At 19.4% G+C, this 21,073-nt stretch overlaps 2 protein-coding genes across 2 annotated transcripts; one reads left to right on the plus strand and one right to left on the minus strand.

Moving 5' to 3' along the window:
• Positions 1–4,548: 4,548 nt before the first annotated feature.
• On the minus strand, positions 4,549–7,054 carry MKS88_001753 (uncharacterized protein; the record flags this gene model as incomplete). The annotated part of the gene is made up of 3 exons (XM_067214709.1): positions 4,549–5,603; positions 5,863–6,925; positions 7,034–7,054. 3 exons carry the CDS (start codon positions 7,052–7,054, stop codon positions 4,549–4,551), a joined length of 2,139 nt encoding a protein of 712 aa, XP_067074639.1.
• A 6,105-nt stretch (positions 7,055–13,159) lies between these two features.
• On the plus strand, positions 13,160–14,091 carry MKS88_001754 (uncharacterized protein; the record flags this gene model as incomplete). Its single annotated transcript, XM_067214710.1, has 2 exons — positions 13,160–13,246; positions 13,372–14,091. 2 exons carry the CDS (start codon positions 13,160–13,162, stop codon positions 14,089–14,091), a joined length of 807 nt encoding a protein of 268 aa, XP_067074640.1.
• Positions 14,092–21,073: the final 6,982 nt, after the last annotated feature.

Below are 21,073 nucleotides of genomic sequence, written 5' to 3' on the forward strand. Positions count from 1 at the left end.
ATAGTTTTTTTTATGACTATAATTATATTAACTATGTAGTTAATATTATTTTAAGTATATATAAAGATATACAGAGTTTATAATGATATTATTAATTAAGTTAAATTTATACCTACCATTTTTTTTAATAAAAGAGTATTAAAAAAAACAGTATATATATTTTTTTATATATAAATCGTAAATTCATTATATTGAATTTTCGGTTAGATAAATTTTCATTAAGTTTAGTTAATAATTTAACATATATTAGTTCTATAACTTTTAATTAAATAAGTGTAAGTTACATAGTTTTACATAAAACATTTTTTTTAGTAAATTTCTTAATTATAATTAATTTATTAAATACGACTTTTTATAGATTCTAATTAAATTATAATATTAACTTGTTTTATTATTGACTTTTATACGTACTATAAATTATTATTTGGTCAATTAAATAGAAAATACATTTTTTTTTTTTTTTTTGCAGAAATATATATAGGACTTAGAAAATGTTAGATTAACATATATGAAGAATTCATCATGATGATTGTGGATGGATTGCTAATAATTGTTTTTATATAAAATATATATATATATTTTTTTTTTTATTAATACTTAGTAATACTGTATTTTATTAAAATATATTCTTGTATGTTTATTATATATATGTACATGTATATAGAGAGTTATATAAGACACTTTTTATTTTATCTTTTTTTCCTAAATATTTTAGTTCTCTCTCTTATCTCTCATGTACACTATTCCTTTTACTTTACTTTTTTTCAATTAATAATTGAAGGATTATAGTAAAAGAAAAGGAAAATTATTAAATTTAATGTAAATTAACTCGTATAGGAATTTTCAAAAAAAAAAAAGAAAAAACAGAATTCCCATTTTATCATTGTGCAAAATTTACTGACGTGGGAATAGAGTGTTAAGCTGTTATAAGAATTATTGTAATATGTGTATATTAATAGTAAAAATTATGTTGTTTTCTTTTGTTGTTATACTACTCCTTGTTCCCTTAAATAATAAAGAAGTTTCTATGCAAATATTTCAGTAAAACAGAAAATAGAGGATAGAGCAAAATAACAAGATGTGCATTATAAGAACATCAATATGAATATAGTGGTAAACAAACGTTGTTTTTTTTAGGTTATATATATATCTATGAGAACGATATAATCTTTGTAAAATGTAGTTATTATGAAAAGGAGAGAACAGAGAAGTAAAACAAGAACAAATGAAAACAAGAATCAGAAAAAAAAAAAAATAAAATAAAGCATAAATATGTATCATAACAAATATATAAGTGCAATATGCATTTTTAAATATTTTTTTATTTTTTAATTTGTTCTCCATAGAGAGTTGACAATTAGAAATGTGTTTTTACAAGAAAGGAAAAAGATTGTAAATATAAATGGATAATGAAAAAGAAACTTGAATAAAAAAATAAGAACAAAATGGAAACGGTTTAGCACATGATCTGACGTAACATTTCGTACTCTTTGTTCGTTTGTGAAGACGAAATATTGAGAAAATAAATTTGTAATTATGTACTTAATTGGGATTAAGGAATATAAAAAATTAAATCTATATTTTTCAAAAATTTTTGGTGTATTGAATATTATTCAACAACTTATTCATACATATATGCATACATATGTGTATATGTGGGTATATAAGCATACAGTAGATAGGATTATGTGGCCATTTACCTATTTCAACATATGTACGTACCTATATTCTATATAATGAATATTTATTTTTATATCATGTAATATACTTGAAATTATTTGATCATAATTTTAAAGAGGTTGATACAAGCTTTTTCTACTGTACGAGTGTACATGACAACAGTAGAAAAAATAAAAAAAATAAAATGTATTCTATATGATATACTTTATTTTTTTCTCATTATGGAATAATTTCAACAATTTCTTTCCATGTCTTTCATATATATATGTGTAATAAGTTTTTTTTATTATTGTCTCCATGAGAAAAATAATTTTATTAAGGGAATAATGCGTACAAAAATCATTAGGAACAAAATAAATCGAATAATATATTAATCACCAGAGGTAATTTCATATAGATAAATAAATGGAATAGTATGGGTATACAATTATATGATGTCTGTGTAAGTCCATAAAACAGCATTATTCATGAGAAAAAGTTTATGTACGCATATAGAGCGCATTTAAATGCATATATATATATTTTTTTTTCGTGAATTATAATTTCTTGCACATGTCAGAATATTTACGTTGAAAAGCCGTAAATGAGTACATATGCATATATATTTATATACATCCTTTTGTATACTGGAATTTATGTTAAGTAACTAGAGTAAAATAAATAAATATATTATGTACCTTTTCATATATATAATATATGAAAATTCACACATATCTATTATTCTTGTAATGTATACTTTATTTTAACTAAATATATGGCTCATATATAACATATATGATAAAACATAGAAGTACTTTTAGAAAATCATCATACATATACTAATAAGTGTTGAACAACTTTATTTGCTTTACTGGAAATATAAAATGAGAATATCTGTATTATACTGAAATCATTCAGAAATTGTGAAGCATGTATATTGTTAATATTAATAAAAAAAAATAATTATATTTTTAAAAAATATTGTTAATATATTATAATATATTTGCTTTAAGTATTATAAGGATACTATACTACAAAGATGGATACGTATTTCGATCACTTTTATATTTCCACATTCGTGTAAATTATAACTAAATACAGAAAATATTATTTATTTTTATAATTATTATTAGTATTATTACTATATTAATAATTTGTTTAAAAAATTAATATAATAATTTTATTATAAGTTTTAATTAATACTATATTTAAAAAAAAAATTATAATATATTTATTTTTATGGTATATGGTAACAGTTAATAATTATTACATATTAAAATGAATTTTATATTTTAACACATAGATTTATTATTAGTTTGTTTTATATATAGATTATGAATATATATAATTTTAATAAATAACATAAAAAAAAAAAAAAAAAGCCTAATAAATCTTACTAACTAAATATAATAAAGAAAGTTATTATTCTGTTATTACAAAAAATTGCCAAAAAAAAAAAAAAAACTAAAGGATGAATATATTAATTTTCTTTAAAGAGTAAAAAGAAATTCATCGAAAATTTTTTATTAAAATAATATAATAACAGTTAAATTATATATTTAACTGAAAAGAAAAAAATGGGAATAAATGTATACTTTATAGTTTCTGTAAAATTATTATATTTTTATTTTCTCTTTATTTTAAAAAAATCTTGAAATATATAAATTTAGTTCTGTATAATAAATAGATTATTTAATAAACAACAAGTACTTTAATTTTATAATAATTTTAAAGACGCCCAAAGTAAAGATTAAAATAATAAAAAATTATACAAGAATTTTTGTTTTTATTTGTATATTTTTTTTTCCAAAGTTGAATATTTATTACAAGTTAGTGTGTATAATTATTTATTAAGTATAATTTTATTATCATCGTTTTTGAATCGTTAGAATAATCTCATTAATTTATTATATATATCTTAATAAAAGTGCGAGAAAATCTTTAAGTTACAATATTTTTTATTAAAAAGAATTAAAGTTTTTATTATGTGACATAATCTACAAATATGATTTTTTTACTTTTCGAAGATATAAATAATTAAAAAAAAAAATACTGATATGTATAAAATATAAAGCGTTATTAATTTATAATAAGTAATCACTATTATTCTGAGAACAGATTTTAACCCATAACAGCCCAGCACGATTTTATTAAGTACATGGTATATATTTTTTAAAATATATTCAATCATATGAATCAAGTATCTGCTTGCATTGGTTTCATATATCTAAATGTACCTTGTTTTATTTTTTATTAACAGATTTTTTATATTTATTGAAACATAAAACTCTCGTGTAATGAGAATGTTTGGAAGATATAAATAAGTATTTTTCTAAATATGGATATAACTGTATTTTAAAAAGTAATAGAATAAAATAGAATTATACTAATTTAAGTAATAATTGTACATTAATAAAATTTATTTCAAAATTATTATGTTTGCTTTTTTTTATTCTTACTTTTTTTCCTATAAGTTTAATATTTTTGGAAAATAATAATTTATCTTTTTTTTCTTCTATATATGTATATATATCTCGTTATTTTTGTTGAATCATGTATTAATATATAGTTCTTATTGATATTCATAAAGAAATACAAAAACTATATATAACTTAAATGTATTTTATATATTTTTATTTCAATGTCCAAATTCCATTTTTGCTTTTTTTTCTTATATTAGGTATTTCTTTAGATTATTTTTTTCATTTCTCTCTCATTTTGTCATAAAATCTACGAAATATATATCATATAGGTTACATGATTGCACAAAAATAATATCATAATATATTCAGAAGGTATATTATAAATTTACAAAATGTATATGTGCATAATTCAGTTATATTCTTTAGAACTATCATTTTTTTCCATAGAGCTAAAATACATATTATTTTATCTTATCCAATTTTCTATCTCTATGCTAAATCCGTCATCTACAGTATAACCCAGATTTTCTTTATTTTCCAAAACATCTACGTTAAACTGACCAATGTTTTCTATAGAATCTGGTTTACTATCTGATTTTTTACTTTCCATATATGCACCTATAGAACTGTCCAAATAGGTTTCCCTATTTTCAAAGTCCTGCTCTTTTTTGCATTCTTCTAATACTAATATAAGCACGAGGATGCAAAGTTTTTTTAGTAAATGTTTTTTAATATACTTATATAATTGTTGATAACCTTCTCTGTTGGTTAATTCTCCTATATTTATTAATAGAAAATTATCCTTAGTTTCTTCATATTCATATTTATCTGATATATTCTGGAGTTCATCTGTTAAATAATTAAACAAGTTTTGTTCAATATATTGCTTAATAATTATACTATTTTTTGATATCCACATTCTCCACATATCTTTTTCTTTTTCTGAATATGGAATAGTTAGATTTCTATCTGAAAGCTTCCTTTTTAATTCTTTTTTTTTTAAGTTATCTTGTTTTTTTTTCCAATCATTTTTTAAATTATTAAACCAGACTGTGTTTTTCAATTTTTCAGATATATTTTCATGTTCTTTCTTGAATTTATTCCATAGAATTTTTTGTTTTTCACTGTCATTAATACTTTTAGTATTATCCTTTATTAATTCGTCATTAGTTATATTAGGATATGTTGTATATTCCTCTTCTGTGAACAATTCTAGAAATATTTTTAAAAATTCTTCTTTTTTGTGTTCCCATTCTTCATTTCTGTATTTTTCGAGTACTTCCATATGTATTTCTATAATAGTTTTGTATGTATCCTTTCTTGAAGTCGTTGCATTTACATTATAATTCATGTCATGCTCTTTTATTTTTATGCTTTTTATAGTTTCTTCGTTATCATATAATGTGTTTTCTAAATGATCATGTGCTAAGAACTCACTTTTTTTCCAAGAAAGTAAAGGATATAATATTCTCAGAAATTTCACAGATCTTCTTTTTATCTTTTTATTTTTTTTAAACAAACCTATTAAAGCATACTACAGTAGAAAAAAATGGATTTTTAAAACAAGTTATTACGATAATAAAATGATTATCATATTTTTATTACGTAAGTGTTATTTTACTTTAATAAAAAGGGAAAATATAAAAATAACTATAAAGCTGATTAAAATAGATGACGTGTATGTGTTAGATGAACTTTCTAATGGACCTGAAAAAAGTATATATATATATATATAATTCTGTCATTGCACAAATGGATAAATAAGTAGAATTAATGGTACCTGAAAATTTAGGGGTTTCAGCAAAACTAGCTGAACTTGCGAAAGGAATTGAGGGTTCAGCTTTTAATGCACGATTTTCGGGAGATTGAGTTTCTTGTGACATAGCAGAATCTGAAATATTTGGTGCGATAGGTCCTGGTAATACTGCATCATCATGATTAGCTCTTGTTGTTGTTACTTCTTTTGGACCTTGATTAGTTCGAATAGCTTCAGATTCTTCACTTTTAACTTGAGGATTTGGATCTTCCGTTTCCGACTGATCTTGAGTTTGAGGTCGATGCTGATGAGATAACTTCTCTGGGGTTAGAGGTATCTGTGAATTATTAGTTTTTCCATTTTGTAATGTTTGAATGGTTTGTTCCATTGGAGCTTCATTTTTAGATGGCTTTTCAGCTGTTCTTTGATCCCCTTCTTGTAAAACTTCCTTTTTTTTTTCTAGTGAGTTTTTGCAAGTTGGAATTTGATCGGTGGGTAAACATACTGATGATATTCTAAAGGTTTCTTCTGCGAGTATATTGCATAATGATTCTTGTTTTTTCCCTCTTTTGCCCATTATTAGTTCTTTTCTGTAACAACTTTTAATGGGGCTTACTTTTTTGTCAAAATGTTCCTTCCTCTCATTAATCCAATCCTTATATTCGTTACATTTCTGTAAATAATCATTATCACACGTTTTTGAAATTCTACGTTTTAACTGTTTTATTTCAGTAAGATAAGTATTTCTTTTTTCACAAAAATCTTCTTCATCATATTTTAATTCTAAAGTTTTCATTTCATTTTCTTCCAGAATAACAGGACATTCTTTATGTATATTAATATTTTCATAGTGAGATTGTACCCACTTTTTTAATGCTCCTTCCCATTTATCCTTAAAACTAATATAATGTGATGGGGGAGATTTATAATTAATTAGATATTTACTCAAATCTCGACATACATTTCTAAATGCTTCTTTGTTACTCTTATTTACGTTAGCAGTTTTCTTTTTTATATCTTTTATAATTTTTTGGAATTTTAGATCATAAAAGTAGATGAAAAATCCAGAACCTTGAACATTCAATTTCTAGATTCAAAACAATTATTCAAGAATTAATTTTTATGTTATTTATGTTAACAGTTGTTTTAGAATAAATAAATAATTCATTAATATTAAAAAATAAAAAATTATTACCGAAGAAAAACAATTATCCATGATGGATTTACGTTAATACTCTAGCGTAGGATTAATAATATTCTGAAGGAAAAATATGAATTTATATATTTTATTTATCAACATTGTTATTTTAAATTTATATTTCTCAATAAAAATAAAGTGTAAAATTATAATTTACGTAAGAATTTACATATGAACTATAAAATAATAGAATACATTAGTATTTATTTTATGTGCTTTATAAGTTCATTTACCTTAAGTAAATATATTACAAATGAAGATGCATCCTAAACATATTTAAATATTAATTCGCAATTATGTATATATGATTATGTAAAAATAATATTCCTTATATAAGGAAAAAGTCACAATATTAACCACAAAACAACATATATAAGTTACATCAACATGTAATATAAAATTTATTCCGTAAAAATAACATTAATTACCGTTTCCTGTTTTCTGTTATTAGAAACACATATATATATATATATATATATAGATATTATTACTTATAATAATATAAATAATTCCTTTTTCTCTTAGGTTCTAATTAAAATAAATAATATATATACCAGAACATTATTAATAATGATAGTATGTCCTTATTTTTATTTTTATTTTTTTTTATTTATTGTTGATATAGGCCATTATATTGCTATTATTATTTTGTTAATTTTTTTTATATTTACTCTATTGTATGTACCTATTAGAACTTTTATATTAGCTGATTCATTTTGACGAACGCTTAATTAATTAGAGGTATATTTATAGTATTAAATAATTATAAAAAGATTTGCATACTTATTTAAAATATAAAAATATATTAAAAAAACAATTATAGTAAAATCATTTATGCAATATAGTTTAAAAAAATATAAAATAAATTATAGTTCCTAAATAAGGAATAATAAGATAGTAACTGAAACTAAAAAGAATAATATTTTATATTAGACAAAACAAAGAATATTAAATCTTTGTAATTGTTTTTCTGTAATAATTGATAGATATATTATAATAAGTAAATTAAAAATATATTACATCTTTTTTTGTTTGTTTATATATATAACTAAAATAAAATAACTTTTTTATAATGATAAATATTTATTTAGCGTACAAAATAAAAAAGATCTTGTGTTATTTAAAATACTGCTTAAGACGTAAAATATGAAATGTTATTAAAGAACAAGTTAAACTCATAAACAAGGAAATAGGTTATTATAGTGTAAATTATATATATTATTTCTTATTTTAATATTACTTTTGAAATATATACATACGAAGCAGTGAATGGTCAGAAAATTAAAAAAATATATATATTAATAATAAATATTTGTAATTAATTATTTCACGTATAAAATTACGTTGTTATGGTTATTTTTAATAATTATGTTATTTTAAAGAGTTTTATCTTAATGTATTTTTATTTTTTAATTTATTTATGTAAAATATATTTGTTCGTTCTGATTTTTTTATTTTAGTCCCTTATATAATATTTATTTTTTTTTTTTTAAATATATTGCTTAATAACAATGTACAATAGATTACAAATACAATTAATTAATCATGTTTTAAAGTATATTGTATTTATATTTATGTTTTTGAATATATCATATAAATATATGTAAATATAATATATATCATGAATATATTTTTGTCGATTAATATGTGGTAACGAGTAAGAAACATATGATTATCTGAAATATTCGATATCATTTGAATAAAAACTAAATAAATTTAGTTTTAGGATTTTTATTAAAAATATTTCTTTTCTTTTTTTATTATTTTCTAAATTTATTGATATATTTTTTTTTCATTGTTAATGTATTTTTTATTATTATTTTTTTTTAATAAATCATCAGAATTTTTGTATAATACTACAATTTATACATTACATTTATTTAAATATAATACAAGCTTAATATAAATTCATATGAATTAATAAGTTTTCTTTCATTTTATTATGAATATTATATTTAGACTTTTATTTAAAAGATAATGCTTAACTTAAGAATAGATATATTTTTATGTAAATCATTAACATAACATAAGCTAGTAATAATGCTATATGCATAAAAATTATTTCAGCATGAAGTTAAAAAAATATGTAGAAGTAAATACATTTACAATGATGCATTTTATTAAATAACGTATTATAATTTTTTCTTATTTAATATGTACAACAACAGAACAAAAAAACTGTGGTATATATAATTATAAAGAGGCACTTAAGTATTTAAATTTATATTTCATGTTATCGAACAAGAATTCTTAATTATTAACATAATTTTATAGTTTAAAAAGTTTTAAATAATAATTTATCTAAAATATAAAATAAAAAATTTCACTTTGATGATAATAATGTCTTAATTTTACTAATATTCTTTTATTTACACAGATATGTACATAGTCGTATCATATTATTAAGAGAATATATTTTAATATATATTTTCACGATTAAAGTGATAAAATTATATTTATGAATATTATGGTAATATATAATACGTACTATTATTTTTATGTTTTAATCGGTACCATTTCATCTTATAGGATTAAATAAGATCGTTCTATGTATAAGTTATTCTTTATAAAATACTATTGTTAAAGTATTCATCATACAATAATTGAGGTCACTAATATATAACATTATTTATAATTTAATAATCATACTATAAAAATTATTATATGTGTATTAATCCAAAATTAATATTTAACATACTGTTAATATTAAGTTTTTTTATTTAATTTTAATTAATATTCTCCTTATATATTGCATTTATTGATTATGTTATGTTTAATGAATTATTGATTTGTACTTTTTGCTACTTGTTCTTTACATATATTGAATGGATGGATTTCATATTAGAAATATCATCTATGCTAAGTATGTTAATATTAATGCGTAATTTGAATATTGGTTATCTAATCAAAATTAATTTTTTTTTATATTTATGTGTCTTTATTACTCATAATTTTTCTTATATATTTGTCTTTTAATTTCATATATTGCTTTTTTTTTTTACCTTGTTAAACTTTTTACATATATCTTTATATATGAATCTTTTATAGTTGTATGAAATTAATACTTATTTACTATTGCATATGTAGTATTATTATTAAAATAAATTGTTATAACCCATTTTTTTATTTTCAGTATGCATTTCAGTTAAGTTGTTCAAAATTTTATATTATATGTACAAATACACATATTACTGAACATATATAAATTAAATTTTATAGAATGTATTTTTTATCATACGAGCTACCGGCCAAATATGTTTGATCTATTTCAGATCCATTCATCATTATGGGAACATTTTGTCCATATACATATTTTTATTTTTTCTTATTGAAGACATTAACAGAATCCAAATAAACTAGTATTAATATAAATTATATGTATATATAATTAAAACACTATTTCTCCAAAAATTTCCTGTCTTCATAGATTACAGGGGTAGTGGAATGGTATTCTCTTTTTTAGCTAGAATAACTTATAGTGCTATAAAAAAGAAAATATATGAAAAGTAATGAATTAAATGATAATATAATCATTGGACATTATAAGATAAATTATTAAAAGGTAGTAGTAGAAGATGATTATGCTTGCGTGTTTAACTGTTCTAGTGAATATTTTATAATAATCGAGATTCATTATAGTTGAATAGATTCACTTAATATAATCAGAAATTTTAAGAATGGTACAATTATGCACTTAATAATATAATTTTTATCAATTCTTCATTAATTTTTAAAATTTTTCACCTAAATGAAAATATTAGATATTTTTTGTATCACACATACATTTATATGATTAATATATAAACGTTCATATTTTTAGGTTGTATGTTAAGAGTGTATTTATTATTTTTACTATTAAATTTTATTAGACCTAGTAGAACATATAATTATTATGTAAAATTATAAAATAGTAAACATTACAAATATTTTTATTTTGTATAAAAGAAAAAACTTAAGCTACTCTATGTGAATTATGATGAAACCATATAAACCGTGGATTAAATTCTATAATTATTGAACATTCAAAAAAGATATCATGTTTTTTGTAGATATTGTATTATATATCTTGCACAGGAATGTAAATAATATAATTAAATTTCATGTTATTATATATTTAACTTATTTTATTTGTATGAATTAAATATTAATTATATTATTTATTAAATGTGAAAAATACATAATACGAAAATTACGCTAACTTTACTGAGCAATATATATATAACAGAACAATTTATCCATGATAAATATACTTAATAAGGAGAAAAATAAAAATTTTACAAGTAAATTAAAATATTAGTTCATTATTTTCTAACATAAGAGAGGTATAAATAAATGTGAAAAATAAAGATATATTTTCCAAGAAGACCCAGAAAAAAGCTTAAAAATCACCAATATTTCTTGAACAGAAAAATACTATTTTTAAATAATTGCTTGGAAGGATATCATTATGTAATATCCTTATTTTTCGAAAATTATTTTATACGATATATACTTGGATTATTATATATTTTTAAAATCGGTAAAATTATATTATGTAAAGAAACATTAAATGATATTAAAAAAATGGGACAATAAAATTTGCGAAAAACCTAAAAGAGACTAAATAAAAGAATTAATAAGTGTTGTTACGATAATAATATATACATTAAAGGAATAAATATATATTAACTATAATTTTTATAATTTAAAAATGGCGTTTTAAATTTAGGAAATTTTTTCTCTATTTCAATTTTCAACTTATTAACTTGCAGGCTAAGACTTTTTAATAAGAATAATTTGAAATTATATATTAGATTATTACAATAAATATTTATGAATATGATATTTTTATAATTCTCATATACACTTTAGCTCTTGAGAAAATAAACAATTGGGGTAAAATACGTTTTTTCCATTAAAAGTATTTTTAATAAAATGTTATTTTTTTATATATTTATATAGATTTATTATGATTTACTGTTAAAATACATTACAAGCATTGCGTATTTTAAAATGAATAAAAACAAAATAATAAATTTATTTGAAAATCATACATAGAAAAATTATTAAACTATACTTTTTAGTAAATTATATTGTTATTCTTAATGATTTGTTACAAATCATTTTTATTCTGTATATTATTTGTAAATTTATTTCATATATGTTTCCAAATTAATTAAATTATTTGTACTATATTAATGCTTATTATATCTTTAATCTCCTTTTTTTTTTTTTTTTTTTTTTTTGATTATATTAATATTCTTTCTAAATGTTTAGAATTAATTAAAAATAATTAAGTAGTTAGATATAAATAGTTTTCACTTAGAAATAATGATATATATTTATTTTAATTAAATCTATAACTTTCAAAATTTTTCGAAAAAACAGGAAAATTAGAACTTATTTAACTTTATATATTTTTTCAGAAATTAGGTATTTCCATATATACTCGATTCTTTAAGCATGGTCTAGAATATAAAAGATCGTATTTCCTTTATGCATATATATATTATGCTGATATATTAACATATTACAAAATATTATGTAAAATATAGTTATCCTCATTTATTATTACTGTTTTTGTGTTGTTATAATTAATATTTTTTTACAAATAATTTCTTTCAAAATATCATGTTAATAAAATTATAATTTTTAATGACAAGATATTCATAACATTACTTATAGCTTTGGAGTATGAAATAATGTATTTTATATGTATACTATACGATCTATATGGTATATAAATTCCGTATTTCCTTATAATATGGAAATACTCTTTTTTCATAATATATTCTGAATGAAATTAATAATAAACATTATTTAGTTAAACTACTCTGCTAAATAATTAAAATATATATTTTGAATATTTTTATATAAATTAAAATTATTTAATTTAGATGAAAGTTATTTTTTTTTAATAAACACTATAAAGTTAAAAATTATATAATACCTTTATAATATTTTTTTTTGTATATCGATGTTATAAAATACTCTACAATTATATAAATTTTATTAAGTAGATAGAAAAAAAAAAAAAAAAATAGAATTAAATAACTACTATAATATCCTTTTCCTTTAAGAGGTTATAGTATAACTTCTTACGAATCTTTTACTAAATATTTTAAAATAATTAAAGAACAGAACATGAAAAAAAGCATTATGATTTTCTCATTTATTAAAATTGTTGTACTTATCTTTTTAATGTGGATACCGCATTTAAGTAATCATGTGGTATGATAAAATTATTTAAGAATATTTTTGTTATTTATATTTTTCATTTTATATTTTTATGAATACCATTTTCATCATTATATTATTTATTCATTAAATAACTATTATTAATTTTGGATTTTTAGATTACGTTTAACAAATACCTAGGCAAAAAGTACACGCTTGCTATAAAATTAGACGACAGAATATATCGATTACTAGCAAAATATAAAAAGGATAAGGATTCAAAAGTTGCAATGTTAAGAGATGATATATCAAATAATGGAATGGATAAGAATAAGTATATATCTAATACTGAAAAGGAGTGCACAGAAAAAAAGAAAGAATTATATAGAAGTTCATTAAATAATTATGATGGACACAAACAAGATATGAACAATAAATATTCTAAATTTGTGACAAAAAAATACAGTCATCTTGAAAAAAAAATATTCAAAGAGCTGGATTTTGTAGATTTTCTTAAAAGAAACAAGAATATTAGTGATAAGACTTACAAAAAAATAATGCGTAAAAAATTATCATTACGATTAGGATCACCTTTATTATTGTTTTTGTTGTTATTAACTCTACTCATAGTAGATATATCTTTGTGTTCATTTGGAGGAAATGGATTTTTGGAGCTATTAAATTTAGAAACGACTTTAAGTTCCTGGAAGAACACTTTGAAGACATATTTTGGGTGGTTGTCTGGTGCAAGTAGATCTAATGTTGTATTAGGAGATTTATTTAATATTGTATTATATGTTATTCCTTTTTTAATATTAGGTGTTACACTTATATCGTACGTTTTTTATTACCATAAAAAAGCTAAAAAATATGAAAAAATTAAGTTCAGTAAAAAGTGAAATGAATAATAAAAAAAATGTTTTTCTACGTCACATATCTTTCAATATGATTTAATATCTACAATATAGTTAGTTATATGTATAATAAATATATAGTTAATTTTAGAAACTTTATACAAGCAATTACATATTAACGCCTTTTCTAATTCCCATAAATTAAAATATGTGTTCTCAATTTTTTTATGAATTTGAATGTTTTAACATTTTTAAATTTGTATATTGAATTATTATATTAACTTAATAATATATTACTACTTATAATATATATTTGTTTATTTAAATAGATTTCTATGAAGAATATATTCTTGTACCATAAAATGAAAACATAACAGTATAATTTATATAATATTATTAGAATGTTTTGTTTAGTTATATCCAAAATAATAAAAATTTTGCTTACTCTTTTTTATCTTGTCATAGCCGAAAATTACTATCTTTTAATATAATTAAAAAATATAAGATTAGATTTAATTTAACAATAAATGTGTCTTTTATTGTATTTAATAAAATAAAGTGAGTATATATAGTTCCACTGATATATATATATATTTACTAAAAAAAAACTTAATATTTATTTTGTAATATATGTCTTTGAGATATATGCTATTCCTATTTTCCCTAAAAATTTAATAAAGCATGTTTAATTTTATTTTTTTGAAAGACATAAAAGGGGAATTATTAATATATAATAAAGTGAGGTTCATTTTATGCATGGATTATTTATAAGAGTTAACTAATTTCGGAACTCCAAATCCTTACAGTTTAATGAAAAGTTATGAATATTTATAATTTTATTATTTTTCATAATTGTAGTATTATTTCTATTTTGAAAAAATGAACTAATAGTAAATTTTATTGAATATATATAGATAAATATAATACATATAATTCGTATTTTTTGTATCATTCAAATATTTAATTAACGAATTAAATTTAATCACATAATAATAGGTAATATGTACAAATCCTTTTTATTCTTCCCCCAAATATATGTAATATTCTATAAATGTTTTATATTTCTACAAAGATATAAATTATCATTTCATTAATTAAATTAAATATGTATTTTATACAACCATTTCATTAACATTAAGAATTTATTTTTATATTTGTCCTATCTTTTATGGAATTACACAAATAAATTATGTAAATACTAATATTATTTAAGGTTCTATGCATATGTATAGTTTACTTTTACTATAACTAATTTACTAATATTTATAACTATTATTTTTTTAATAAGGTAAGAGTAACATTATCGAATTATATTTTTTTTCATATAATTCTTTAATATAGATTTGGAATTCAGGCTATATATAAAAAATAGTCTAGATTTATTAATGGAATTTTAGTTTTAGTAGAAACCGCATATAAGGGATTATTAGATTTATGCGAATTATGATGTTCCAGGAAATCAGAGTATTTCTGCATTTATTATTTAATTATTACAATTAAGTAATTGTTGATTTAGTTATGTTTTAAATATATTACATAAAAAATTTTGATATAATAAATTTGCACATTATTATTATCATCGTTAAACAGGTAAAAGTAAAAAATAAAAAAAATCATGATAAATAAATATTCCAATGAATTTTTGAGGATGTAAAAAAAATTAAAGTGTTCTATTAATTGTATTAAATGGAACTTACATTTTATTATAATATATTTGATAGTACAATTTTTCTACTGTTTACTTTATCAGTTTTTATGCTTTAACTTATTTATACGTAAAAATTTTTTTTTAATTAGGTAACATTTTTGTTGTTGAAATGATAAATGTTTGTAAGGAATACAAGAGGTTTTCATTAAGAATGTAAACATATGAACATATACATTAGTGGAATAAAAATATATTTATTTCATTTTACGAAACTTGATTTAGTAATTCAAAAAAAACATTTTAATTGTAATAATTTACTTTTTGTTTTTTTTTTTTTATGTAATTATAATTTTTTGCTTATAATGGATTTTTAATTTTTAATTGTGTAAAAATGTAGAAAGTGTAACAATAACATGTTACAAAATCATTTTCTTGTCATAAGAAATTTTTATGTTATGTAAAAATATTAATTGTTTATGTTTCTCCTTAAGAATATGTTTTCAATAGTATTTATTTAAACAGAATAGTATATTATGAATTCTTTTATAATTTTTTCAATAGGAAAAATAGTATATTATTCATATTCTAAAATTTTCTTTAACAAACTTTTATATAACTTAAATTTGTATTTAACATGTCGAGATTTATTTATAATATTATATGATTATTTTTATTTGCACATATTATTATTTAGTATCATAGAATATAATATTCTTTTTATTTATTATATTAAAAAGCAGTAATTATAATTAATATACATAATGCACTTATTTTTTATTTTCTATGATGCATAAAAATAATGCACAAAAATTATGTATTAATTTAAGGCTATTTTTAATCTAGAATAATACTATATTTTAAAGGAAAATTATACTTGGAAATCTAAAAAATAAAAGGGTAATTTAAGAAATAAATAAAAAATATAATAAAAAATTAAAAAACACGGGGAAATGTATTTACAATTTTATTTTTGGAAAGCAAAAATATATATTATTGTACAAAAAAAAAAATAATAAAAACTTAATATACGTATATGGTTTAAATGCAAATGAATATCTTTTTAACATTTCACTCAATAATATTATATTTTTATTTAATATTATAATATAAAAATATATTTCGTTTTTTTTATAATTATGAATGTTTATTGTGTTCTCAATTAATAGCGTTATTATATTCTAAGCTCAGAAGCTAAAAGACGAACAACTATTACTAATATACATTTATGTAAATTTAAAAATTTATTTCAGAGTTTACAAAACAAATATAATATATGTTGCTATATATTTTTAATTTTTATATATTTATATTCAAATTTTTTTTTATTTTATTTAATAAATATATATTAAAACTTAATGGGTAAATAATATAAATATGAATGTTTATATATCATTTTATTATGATAATTGTTATTAATAGAGCTTTATAAAAATTTTATTCTTATGAAGGTGTATTATATTATTACTTAATATAAAAAATTAGACATCAATTTATATTGTCACCACTCTTAGAAAAGTATTTTAAATTATTTGAATTCATATAAACATATAACGAATACCATATAGAGAAAAATGTTAACTATTTTGATAACTTATTAAGATTGTTGTTTTTGGAATGAATGATGCTTTAATAAACTATATAAAAAGATTACAAAAATTTTAAGGAAATACATAATACGAATAATAAAGATTGTAAATATACTTATTCTCCTTTAAAAATAATAATGAATTCAGGAAGAGGAAGAATATAATTATATATATTTGAAAAATCATTTAATATATATTTTCATAATTATTAAGAATTTAGGTAATTTTGAAATAACTGTTACATATATATTTATATTATATAATATATATTATCAAGATTATGCACTTATTTACATCTGAAATTGTATTTTTTTATTTTGAAAATATATATTAATTATTGTATTTTGTTTTAAAAATGAACTTATTTAGCTTTTATTTATGTAATTTTTTATTCAGAATAATTCATAATATCATGGTACAATCGTATATATATTGATATAAATTGTGAAAATAAATAATATTATATAAATACAATTGAAATATACAACAACGTAATATTTTAAGTTTCCAATATTTAAAAGAAGTAAAACGATGTGTGTAATTTTATAATTTTAGTGTATAACAATCCTTTCAGGTATTTTAGATATAATTAATAAAAATATTCTTAAGAAGCACTTTATATATAGTATAATTTATTTATTAAGTATACATTTATTAAAGCATAATATTTTTTTCATTAATTAAAATTTTTATATCAGTAAAAGAAACTATTTTAACATTAAAGGGATATTATGTACTAGAATAACTCTCAAAGTTGGATAAATACATTAGTATATCATAATTTTCATCCTGAAATATGATCTACGTTCATAAAAAATATTATTATTTTGAAAAAAAATATACAAGTGGATAATAATTTCTTTGATATGTAAGTTAAAATTCTTATGAATATATTGTAATAAAAATTAGTATTTATGTTTATATAACCTTGATATTAACTGCTTTATTATATATTACCGCAAGATCATATAATATTGATATATATGAATATTTTACAAAATAATAATTTATTATAATTTACTAAAGCATTACTAACCTAATTATTTTTATATTTTTTTCAAAATTAAATGCTTGAGTTTTTTATGACATAAATGATAATTTCAAATATAATAATCACGTATATTTAAAAACATGTTCCTACTAATGAATATCAATTTAATTTTTAAGATAAATGTAAAATTATACATAACATAATAAAAGATCATGGGCTCTTGTTTTTTATATTTAGAAAGATATATTAATTAAAAACGTTATATTATTGAACACAGATATGCTATAATAAAATAGAATCTATAAGGAAGTTCATATGGGCACGTATTGGGTTTATAATAAACGAAAATATTGAAATATTTTTATTTTAATGATTCGTTTCTTTAGAAGAACAATGACTTTTTATTTATTGAAATTATTTAAGTATTTATACATTTCGTATTTTTTTCTTAATTTCGTAATGGCCTTAAAAGAGAGTTAACGTCATTTAAAACATATGAAAATATTAGAAATGAAAGGAAGAGTTAATGTCAAATTCAGTGCAATTCAAGTGTACATTTGAAAGAATGGAAGGAATAAACGAGTTTGTATGATTATATCACAAACCACAGTACTACTGATACTTATTCTAGTAGTTCTGATGGTTTAATGTATTGAGGATATTGTAAATACCTTAATTCAATTAAATCACTATATAACATGCACAGAATGAATTGTTGTAATTAATTTTGGAAGGATATTTGCAAAGGTTATTTTAATTGTGAAGAAGACTATAATCACAATTATTTAATAAATAAATTTTATTTTGAGAAAAGCAAGATTTCAAATTCTCAAAAAATTCTGTTACACATAACTCCGGGGTGTAAAGAGTGAAAGCGAGAATTTTCAACCAGAAGAAATCATTACTTTTAACTCAATTGGATACAATCAGAGGGGGTAGTCCTTATGGTAAGTAAGTATAGTCATATAGGAGCATACCAATAACACCAGAAGTTTCTAAAAAAAATGATTAAATGAGAAAATATTGAAATGAAGCCTGAATTAGGTGTTACTGAATTTGCGCATAAAGTGCTAGTGTTCAGTGATATATAAGAAAAAGTAAATGCTGGAAGTAATTTCTCGGATAAGGAAAGTAATGTTTAAAAATCTGAAAGAAAAGGAGTAGCTGAGTGTTCCTTTTTCTTTATTAGATAGAAAGATTGTTATAGTTTTTCAAAATTTGTTGCGTTAGAAGTTTTACCAAATTCCCCGTTTCCGTTACGAAGCCCAATATTAACAGTAGCAGAGGCCCACAAAAGAGGATCTAATAAATTAAAGTTGAATTATACAGAAGATTTATAAAAAGTTAAAAAACGTTTGCGCATTGTTGATGATAACATTAATACTTAAGTAAGTTTAATATGTCTATATCTATTTCATTCTCTCTAGGTATATCAGTTGCTCACATTCTAGTAGTAATTGTCGTTTTTCTCCTTTTTTACAAAGTATAAACAAATTACGTATTAATATATAAATATTTTATAATGCTGTATATAATTAAATTTCCTTAAAAATTTATAATTATAAAGTAAAACTATATTATATTTTTTTCATATTATGCATTTTTATATTAGTTTACTATATTATATTCATAGTTACAAAAACGTACAAAAAAGAGAAAAATAAAGAATTATTCATGTAAAAATATAAGCAAATCATCATAAGCTTCTACATCAAGCAGTTTTGGTAGATATCTTAAAAGATATTTAGTAATTAGGACTTGTTCTCTTATTTAAGTTACCTTGTGTTAGTATAACCCATATAACGAAGTGAATTAGAATATGAGTATTTAAAATATAATAAATTATAATTTATAAGTAATGTTATTTTATAAGAACAAAATAAAAGAAGGAAAAAGAAAAAGTTCAAATTAAAAGGATAAAAACATATTTATAAATATCATAGAACTAAAGTGTGAAAGTTATAAAGTATTCTAATAGTAATGTTATAAAGAAATAAAAAAATACTTAAACAAGAAAATAAATAAACATAAAAATTTTGTATGATATTATAAACTATATAACGTAAACGTAAATTAAATATGTTTTCCTTAAATTAATAATACAAAATGACACATATTTTACATATGATAAAATTAACAATAAAATTTTATCAATAAATAGATTAGAATATATTGATAAATATTAGATATTAAGTAAAAAAATATGAAGATTTAACAAATTTTATTATAAATATATTTCTAAAACTATAAAAAAGTACAAATAGTGTTTTATAATTTATATTCTAAGTAATTATAAATAATGTACTTATTATAAAATGTGATAAAAAAAATCATTGATTGATATCGTAAAGAGAAAATTTAATAATCAAATATTATGTACAATGATAAATTTGTTTTACAAAATTCCGTTATAGAATAATTATAAATGAAGTTAAATAATAAGAATAATATCATGAAAATATCTATATATATAATTTATACATTTCTTTTTTTTGTATATATAAAATAATAATTAGTGTTTATATTTTTTGATATTATTCTTTACTTTTTGTTGTAAGGTTCCTTTTACTTAACATATTACTATAGTTTGATGTATTTTTATATAAACTAATATAAAAAATTTATAATAAAATAAAATGGACTTTATGATTATATATAATTTTTTTTAATTACTTTAGTATATAATAATTCACAAAAATATTCTGATCAAATTTATATTAACATAAGAAATATATTAATAATACATGAAATGTTTTTATTTTTATGTAGTATTCGAAATTATTATGGCAAGTTAAATAAGAA

The sequence above is a fragment of the Plasmodium brasilianum genome, chromosome 6 (assembly GCF_023973825.1).
Source record: "Plasmodium brasilianum strain Bolivian I chromosome 6, whole genome shotgun sequence".
NCBI lineage: Eukaryota > Apicomplexa > Aconoidasida > Haemosporida > Plasmodiidae > Plasmodium > Plasmodium brasilianum.